This window comes from Scardinius erythrophthalmus (genome assembly GCF_964197995.2).
Source record: "Scardinius erythrophthalmus genome assembly, chromosome: 1".
In the NCBI taxonomy this organism is placed as follows: Eukaryota; Metazoa; Chordata; class Actinopteri; order Cypriniformes; family Leuciscidae; genus Scardinius; species Scardinius erythrophthalmus.
Window position 1 is genome coordinate 68,050,295 of NC_138221.1, and position 9,789 is coordinate 68,060,083.

Here is a 9,789-nt window from a genome sequence, read left to right on the forward strand (position 1 = left end):
GAGAATATGAGGCATGCTTTCAGAAAATGTGCGTAAACAATCGAGAAAAACTGTAATATAACAATATCCTAACTGTATCATCCCTTAAGTATGCATATAATAATGCAGCCAATACACATAATTGACAACAACTGAAACATCACACTACAATATAACAGAAAGATAAAGAAATGCTCATCCCAGTATTAAGATTTTTTATTATTATTAAAGACATATTGAAAGGATATCTAATTGGTAGGCAGAGTTATTTCATGCTTGGGTTGGATTTTGCCATTTCAGAATAGATATGGTTTTCTTCTTAAATGTGTTTGGCTATTGCAGCTCTTATATATAAAAGAAAAGTGATGACCACTACTAGTATAGAGTGTGTGTTACAGGAGTAACAATAACTATCAGATTATCACTATGGGCCAGTTGTTCAAAACATTTAATCTGGATCAAAATTATCCGGATTTGGAAATCCCATTTTTTCTTGTTCAGGATCAGGTGATCCGTCTTACTTTTATGCCGGTTTTTCAAAGCAACATTGGACTGGATCACCCTGATCCAGATACACAGTTTTCAAGATTACCAAATCCGGATTACCAGTGCTCTAAATGGGACAACATATCACAATGTGGGCTAGCAGCGATGTGAAGAACAGGCAGAAGAGCCAACATGGGGTCACTGTAAGTGTTTCTTACTTTGAGACAAAACACAGAAATAACACAAACATCCACTTCCATTCATAATTTCTTTTATGACCCCTCATCTGAGCCACAACAAATAAAACACACATACATACATTAACAAATACATTGTGGATATTTTGAAAACATCTTAAAAAAAAATAAAATGGCTAAATGTCCAATAGTTAACAAAATAAAGAATGTTCAGGGTTCTTCTTCATCTCTGATGATTGTTTCTTTGAAATTAATATATGGAGATGAATGACAGAAAAATGAAATATATTATTTTTGTTTGTTATTGAAATCTGTTTGGGTGATTATTTCATGGGGACAAGATCATTTTTATTTTATTTTTACTTTACTATACTATACTGAATAGCTTAATTGGTCGCCTATGTCTACTTTATCACTGTTAAAACGGTTACACAAGTCAAGTGCAAAATATAAATAAAAGTGTATACACTAAATTATACAAATGTATTATTTGACCAATTTTAAAGTTTTACTACATTTTCTTCCTGGAATCCACCTTGAAATCCTGTTGGGATCAGGATGATCCTGTTTTTTTGGATCAAAGTTATCCAAATCCTACTGACAAGTTTTGAACAACACAAACTGAAGGTTTGATCCAGATTAAAACTAGGATTGGATTGCGTGATCTAATCTGATTTCAGATTCCTTCTTTCCCTTTTGAACAACCCATTTTCAAGATCTGATCCAATCCGATAACCAAAATCCAATCAGCTTACCTTTGAACAACTGGCCCTATGTCTTCATATGGGAACATTACAGATCATTTTTCAGAGAGCAACAGAATATATAATGTGTTATTCTTTACTGTATGTTGCACCTTTTTTACTGGGTGGCAGTGTTAAATTGCTGAGTGTTATTACTTGTATTAACAATCAACTGAGTTTTGTGAATTCAAAACAGCACAAAAATAAAACACATTAATTAGCATCTCCTTGTGCTTCCCAAGGCAGAATAAAGTCATCAGAGAGACTGCACGCTGCTTCGGTGTCAGTTTTCTCTTCACAGCCAGGAATGGTGTTGTACAGCACTATCTTCTCTCTGAGGGTCTTTTTGAGCTCACCAAGTCTTCTCCATTTGCGTTGCCTTGTTTGGTTGCTGTCTGCAAGTTTAAAGAAAAAAAACATTAGAAAAAAAATAACAATTACAAAATGCAAGTTGAAATACCATTTTGTCGATACGGATCATGCTTCTTTCTTCGGATGGAATAAATAATCTCATGGATTTCACTCTGGAGCTCTTCCTGCTACTGTGAGTCCTGTGTCTCTCTTGAAAACCAGAAATAAGCAAAGTCGACCATTACAGAAAACACAGTATCACAGCAAAAATGTAGATAAGTATATATGGAAATGTACACACCAGCGACTATATTACACACCAGTGGCTGCCCATTGCTTGCCATCACACACACACCGATCTGCATCCTCCATAGAGATGTTCAACTCCTGCTTGAGACTCTCAAGATCGGCTGCTCTCTGTGTAGTCTATAACATCAAGGTTTAGTTAATGGGAAACACAGGGACTACATCCTGTTAAACGCATGACAAATGTATGAGTTTGTTGATCTCAATTAATGGGTTTTGCATTATTTTTGTGTAATTTCACACTTGTGTAACTTGAAGATTGTAATTTTCTGTTTCTTTTCTCCCAGTGTTGCATTCAAATGGGTGACTAAAGTCCACGAGTGGCTGGTCACACCTCAGATCCAAGATGAGAACCTTGCATCACAACACAACAGTAAAACAGTGTACCTTTTCTGCAGGTAATTAGAGGGTATGCATTGCTGTCAAAAATATATGGATGATAGAGAAGACAACACTTTGAAACATGTAAAATTATATTTTATTATCTTTAATAAAGTGTTGTTGTTTGGAACAAACTATAGAAACTAAACAAGAACAATTTAAAGTAGAAGTCTTAGAAAAAAAAAAAGTGGAAAAAGGGATGAGGGTGCTGGCTAATCTGATGAGGTCTCCGTCTCATTCACGGCACGGATCTGAAGCACCCGTCTGTTGATGTGCCTGAGGACAACTTTCATCGGCAGCTTGGTGATGAGGTCATCAGGATTCCCAGAGAAGATGGTGACTGGAATTATGTACACCACCGACTCACTGCTGAGGAAGTGGCAGGTGTCTTTGACCTCAGAGATGCCGATGATGTCCGCCTCTGTCTCCTGGACCTGCCCCTCAGGAATCTGTGGAAACAAACCATTATGGTGAGTTTCATTGTATTAGTACTGAAACACCTCACTGTAAGTATTTCTTTTTGTACAATTTAGCTTTTCTGTATATTAAATTCTTGTTTATTGACCTGTTGTATTAAAAAAAACACACTTGCATTATTATCAGATTACAATATTGCTGATAATCTGAACAGTTATGATTTTGTTCATGTGATACTTATAAATTGAAAGGTAGGTTTACAACTCCAAAATGCATATTTTACTCTGTTTCAGTGTATACTATGGCAGCAGTAGTGTTGTACATTATGTACCTTCACAGTTAGGGTGAGGAGTGGAATTTTCCTCGCCCGTTGTGGATGATGCAGGGATGAAGGTGAGTAATCACCACCTCATCACCCACGTAGATGTCAGTCAGTGCCTCATCCCTCCACAGCGACACCTCAAACAACTTTCCTCCACACTGCAGCTGAATGTCCAGAACGGGGACATTAGTGTGTGTCATCCTCACGCCACGCAACTGGAAAAATTCAATTCATGGGTGAGCATAATACAGTTCTGTTTCTTATTTTTGTTCCTGGATTTCCTCAACATTGCACATTTAGATTTTTTTTTATTCAATTTGTTAATTACATGATTTGTTTTACAAATAAGTGAAAAAATCCAAATTATGGAGTGTTGAGATTTCCTGAACGTGTGTTTAAATCACAGTGCCATAGTGACAGACAGATGAAGACGGTCAGATAGAGAGATAGATAGTAAATCTGGGGGTGAAAAAGCGTATATGGTGTCAATATACTCAACTGTTATGTCCTGCGAATTTTCTTATAACTTTGAATCACCCATTAGATACACAAACTATTTCAAAATAAATATAATACAATGTTGTAATGTATTTAGTATATTTTTTAGACTATTCAGCTCAAATATACAAAATTAGCAATATAATTGAATTTGCCACAGGTATTGCAGAACACGGTCATTATCACTGTTCATTTTTCTAAAAATTTCTGTTTTAGGCAACTTGGAACTGGATGATGAGGATGTATGCTGTCAAGTTAGTAAATTATATTAGGTTAAAAGCTTAAAGAATTAGTTTAACACTGCAAAATGTATTAGACGGATAGAAGATTTACTCACTTCCATGATCTTCCCCTGGAGGCTGAGGTATCCACCCTTCGAGAAGATGTCCGCTTCTTCACCACTCATCACGGGAGAAGACGGACACAGGGCATGTTTGGCCTGATTCTCCACCTCCTCTGTGATCTCCAGTGGAACAGTTTTAAATTTCAGGGTTCCAGGGCCAACCTTTGTGGCCAACAAACAAATGCATCTGTCCAAATGCATTGGACAGGGTGTATTGTTGTAAAATATAGCTAACCCCCTCCTCGAACTCTTGGGTAAACCCATCTTTTTTATTTATATAGTTTTTATCTGTGTCCCATCGCTTAAAGCACTTAAAGATTCTGTTTTAAGCCTATTAATTGTAATCTTTCCTCCTTTTGTGAAGTTGAGGGCTCGCTGGTTCAACCTCATTGCAACGCACTTGCAACGCAGAAATGCTGCCGGAGATGTTGGAGTTGCCATGCTGACGAGAAGAAAAGGCAGAGAAAGGTACATGTGAATACTCTGGCAAATATTATTTACTTTTTGTTCATAAAATTAAAGTCAAAGCAATATTTTGAAGGAAATTGTGTTGAGTTTTGAAAGAATGGTTCATCCAAAAATAAAACGCTACTGTTTATTTATTTGAAGTGAAAAAAAAAATACTTTTAAGGTTCCATACATCTTTCTGAAGTTTTATTTTAGGTTTTTTATTTCCTGGAGAATATATATTTGCTGTATAAGCACCAAAAACCATCTCAATATATATTTTACAGCTCCTTTCTCAGGAGCTCTGCCAAGAACAGGTCGAGTTTGCCCTGTCTACTTAATATTCATGAGCCTCTCTTCTGATTGGCCTGTTGTTCTCTGAGTGACCCACCATTGGTAGGGGTGGTGACTGAGTAGTTCTGACATCACATTTATACGGAAGTCACAATGGCTTGTGAAAAGGCACAGCTACTTTATGCAGACTGTGTGCATTTGTCTGTGGTTTGATTGTTTTGAAACTTATATGGTAGTTACATAGCCCCTAGAGCTCTGTTATTATGAAAAAAAGCCAGGAAATTTCAATTTTGACAAAATGGGACCTTTAAAAAAATAACTTGTTCAGTCAGAACCCCCTTCTCTGAGGAGGTTGTGACTGAACTTTATAAAAATCATGAATTTAATTTGAAAAATTTATTTTCTGAAGTAATTTATCCACTTATTTCAGTCAGAACCCCTCCTCTGAGACCAAATCCTGTCAGAATATATTTTATTATGCTGTCATTTCATTGTAGCTTCATAAAAATCATGAATTTAATTAGAAAAAGTGGAAAAATATCTTCTCTGAGAAGAAGATAATCATAGTGTCTCGAGGGCCCAGGAAACACCTTAACGTGCGGTCTAGGCTTCTTACTTTGACTAATCTTTTCGCCAGTGTCTTGTGGAGACTCTCCACCTTCCTATTGTTCATCCCATGGCAAGTACAGTAATCATATCTCCTCTGCCTATAAAAAAACAATAAGATCAAATCAATTGTACAATCTAGCATTGTGTGTCAAACACACTGGTTAACCCTTTACCTGACTTGGTCCTGTAGTTTGTAGTAAGAGCTGCCCTTGAAAGGAAGCTATTGACCTGTTCCAGCTCTTCACCAACAGTGTTTCCTGCTCCCTCCTGGCTTCTCCCGCCCCACCTAACCTGCTCCCAAGAAGAAGACCAAGACCTTTATCATTCACATCTTATTTATTAGTTTGTGTATCATCAGTTGAATTTGGTGCCATGAGCAAATTTTGAAAATATAAAATGTTCTGAGGTAGGATAACAATGAAGGAAAAGCTTTCACAACTGCAATTGTGCAGTCAGAACTTTTGGACGGGATCAGGAAGCAAATCCTGCAAACAACCCTGCTGTTAAACCAGAATGACCAGTACTGTTGTACCAGTGTGATCACTGATAGTAATGCTAACTATGTTTAAAAAGTTCATAAGCATATACACACACACACACACACCCCCAACACACACAGACACTAAATAAGTGGTTTTAAACTTGTCCTTGAGGATACGCAGCACTACACATGTTGTATATCTCTCTTATATGACACACTTGATGTTACTCATCAGCTCATTAGTTGGCTACTGCAGTTCATTGGAACGAAACCGTAGCCAAGGCGACATCTAAGTATACATCTATACCCGCCCGCGCCGTCAGATCATTTGGACTTGTGCTGTTTTCAAGAGCTAAAAACGATATAAATACTGTTCGTTTTCTCACACAAACCGCTCGTTTCGTGTCTTAGGCCATCAATGTGTACTTATGATGGGGAATTGTTTCATTTGGACGATGGGGAATTGTTTTACAGTTTTTACCAATTGCTTACACACGTTTTCAAAACTAAGTCTCCTTTTTTCAAAACTCTACACACAATTCTCAAAACTGCACACACAAAATGCAAAATGCCTCACATCTCCTTCAAAATGCAACACTGCATTCAAAATGCCATAAACATAAGTCAGAATGATGCATTTGCATCAAATGGCAAACACTTCTTTCATAATAGTAAATTTTTGTATATAGCATGTAAACACTGCTGTTCTAAATCTAAAGCTCTTTGGTCTTTCATAGGCTTATATCTACATTTCAATACAATGTTCTACAGTGAAAGTACAAGTTCAAGTTACAAGCACACTGTAAACACCAAATGCAATGTAGAAACAGAAAATATTTATTAGGTCTAACATTATTGTTGTTTACAGTACTATACAACAAAACCATAAACATATGTATGTACTGTAAACCAAAAGTATATCCCGGGGGGTCCCAGGAATCCATTGTTCAAAACAGATCATCTGACCTTTGACCTATTTAGGCCTATACTACAGTAAAGCAGTGATTGGTTAGTGATCAGTTAAGCAATTAGTGTTTGCACATATGAGGAGTGTGTCTGTGTGACCTGGTGAATAAGTGTAACATTTTGATTGGTTGTGTTTGGAAAAGGAAAGCAAGTCACTTCTTGATAGATTTTTGTGTTTTAGGAAGATAATTGAGTGTAGTGTTTTGAAAAAAGTGTTTTATGCAATTGAAAACTGAGTCAAAGGCTGAGAAATAGCTTATGGTTTTAAAGATTTGGCATGTAGTTTTGCACTTTGAGTGAGAGGTTTCAAAAATCGTGTGACATGAAAAGATTTTGTGTGTAAGCAGTTGGTAAAAACTGTAATTTGGACTCTGTGCTTGTGTTTTGAGACAGTGACCACAGACCTGCATTACATGACTGACAGACAAGAACGGTTTGACCTAAAAATATCAAAATTGAAACTACTGCGGAAACAAAGACACCTACATCTTGGATGTCCTCGAGGTAAGCTAAAACATATCAAAAATTAATTTCAAAGTGAACTATCCCTTTAACGTTACATGCAGGGATGTAGTGGAGGCTAAACGCACTTAAACGCCGTTTACCCACCTCTAAGTGTGTTTATCCACCTCTAAATTTCACGCTTTTCCAGTGCGTGATCGCTGATCGGTACATGATTCGAGCATTTGGGCCGTTAACGACAGAGCAGAACAGAGCAGAACAGAGCAGAGAGCGCAGCGCGCCGACACACACACACACACACACACGGAAGAGAACGGCGCACACACGGAGCGGAAAAGACACGCTCGTGAAGTTACTAGCTGCGAGAGAATGAAATGAAAATGATGTCATCATGTATTGTCAGGATTGCCACATGTAGCCTACTCAAAAAAAAAAAAAAAAAATATTTGGCTAGTGGATATTCTGATTGGCTGGTAACTTTAGAAAGTTACCAGCCACATTGGCTGATGATCAAAAAAGTTAATTTAGAACCTCATTAAAACATTCAAACATAACCTTAACTCACACACAGTACCTCACATTTGCCAGTGTGAGCCTTGGCATGCATTACAGACAGAAAAGGCTTCATCATGGGAAGTGGTTGGAGCTCGGATAACTTTTCTGCCATCTTTTCCAAACAAGGCCAGTGCCTGTAAAGGGAAAACTACCAAAACTGGTAAGGAGACAAACCAGGATCTACGTGACTAGTACAATTCCTGTAACACTACAGTATGTAGTCATATGTATGGTAATTTGTCATATCAGTACTGATAAGGAAGTAGCCATATTAATTTTCTAATTCCATAATATAAAAAAATGTGTGATTTTTAGCTAGTCATGGTGTTATTCCCATGCATGGCATATATTAATAAAGGTAAAACAGCAGTAAAAACTTCAGTTATCATTTGGCAATGGCTATCTCCCTGCAAGCAATGTCCTTACAAAAGAGTGTGTCATTTGCAGCGTGTGCCGGCTCCTTCTGCAGGAACATTGGGTCGGCATATATTTCACCACGGTAGAGGCTCAAGCCTTGCAGCGAGACTCATGTCTGCACACAGCTATTTCAAGGCCCTCTTCATCCACCTTGGCCCTGGACTTCTGTGCTATTTCTCTGCCTGCTGGAAATGTTGCCGGTCCGCAGACATCATGACCTGTCCTCTGAAAGTAGAAACAATATGTTACATGTAATCCCAGGACAAGAAAACATTCAATTAAAAAGAGTTAAAGAAATCCTTACACTTAACATCTGGCTTCTAATGTGGTCAACAAAGGCAGATACTTTGGCATCTTGTGCGATGAACAGTCCATCAAAAAGAGATGGTTCGTCTGTCCTGTTAAATAAGAGGAATTCATCTCCAACACAATTACATAATAATGATTAAATGTTGCATTCACCTAAATTAATATGACAATTAACCACAAAGGTGCCACACATTTTAGTCTGTATGAATCACATTTGATCTGGAACACTGTGTTTAGAGAATCAGCTTGTGTTTGTCCTGTGGAAATGAATGCTGTAATGTGGAATTAACTCGTGTAAGAAGTAAAAAACATACTGTTTAAAGTACAAAAATAAATAACTAAATCTTTATTTGTGTTTGTGTCTTCAGGCTACAGAAGGGAGAAAAAGATCCTGAACAATTGACCAGATTGCTGTCATATAACAAGCTTGTTTAAAACAGTGCTATATCTTTGAAAACACTCTTTAAATTGTAAAAGCATTTACGTTTGAATGTGAAGCAATCACACATTTGACACATTTTGTTACTTTCCATGAATTTCAAATAAAAGTAAAATTATATAATGACTAGAGCCAAAGAAAATTATGTTAAAGGGTTAGTTCACCCAAAAATGAAAATTCTGTCAGTAATTACTCACCCTCATGTTGTTCCAACCGCGTAAGACCTTCGTTCATCTTCGGAACACAAATTAAGATATTTTTGATGAAATCTGAGCCATATCTGAATCCTCCATAGGCTGCTAGTGTGACCGAAACTTGCTGGCCCAGAAAAGTTATTAAAGAGATCGTTAATATAGTCCAAGTGACTCCAGTGGCTCAATCTTAAGTATATCAAGCGACGAGAATACTTTTTGTGCGCAAAAACAAACAAAAATAACGACTTTATTCTACTTTTCATTTCCTTCGCTCTGGGCCTCGTAGTGTTTTTGCGCTGCGCGTCCGTGTTCCACGTAATCACGCATCACACACATGATGCGCGTCGGCCAATAGTAAGCCTACGTGGTGACGTGTAACACGGACGCGCTGCGCAAAAACACTACGCAAACCAACTACAGGTCCAGAGAGAAGGAAATGAATAGTGGAACAAAGTCGTTATTTTTGTTTGTTTTTGCGCACAAAAAGTATTCTCGTCACTTGATATACTTAAGATTGAGCCACTGGAGTCACTTGGACTATATTAACGATCTCTTTAATAACTTTTCTGGGCCAGCAAGTTTCGGTCACACTA

The 9,789-nt window shown here is 37.4% G+C and overlaps 1 protein-coding gene across 2 annotated transcripts; it reads right to left on the reverse strand.

The window, feature by feature from the left end:
• Nucleotides 1-721: 721 nt before the first annotated feature.
• LOC308688285 (uncharacterized protein) lies at nucleotides 722-9,532 on the reverse strand. 2 transcript variants are annotated; one of them, XM_081361252.1, is made up of 8 exons: nucleotides 9,200-9,532; nucleotides 8,559-8,652; nucleotides 7,857-8,479; nucleotides 5,547-5,664; nucleotides 5,381-5,471; nucleotides 4,018-4,465; nucleotides 3,192-3,397; nucleotides 722-2,892 (listed from the first exon to the last, which is right to left on the reverse strand). In XM_081361252.1, the coding sequence occupies exons 6-7, from the start codon at nucleotides 4,285-4,287 to the stop codon at nucleotides 3,200-3,202; spliced, it is 468 nt and encodes a 155-aa protein (XP_081217378.1). In that variant the 5' UTR covers nucleotides 4,288-4,465; nucleotides 5,381-5,471; nucleotides 5,547-5,664; nucleotides 7,857-8,479; nucleotides 8,559-8,652; nucleotides 9,200-9,532; the 3' UTR covers nucleotides 722-2,892; nucleotides 3,192-3,199. The 2 variants fall into 2 exon arrangements, with proteins under 2 accessions (XP_081217378.1, XP_081217377.1); XM_081361251.1 differs by having other exon boundaries at nucleotides 5,547-8,479.
• Between the last annotated feature and the right edge of the window lie 257 nt (nucleotides 9,533-9,789).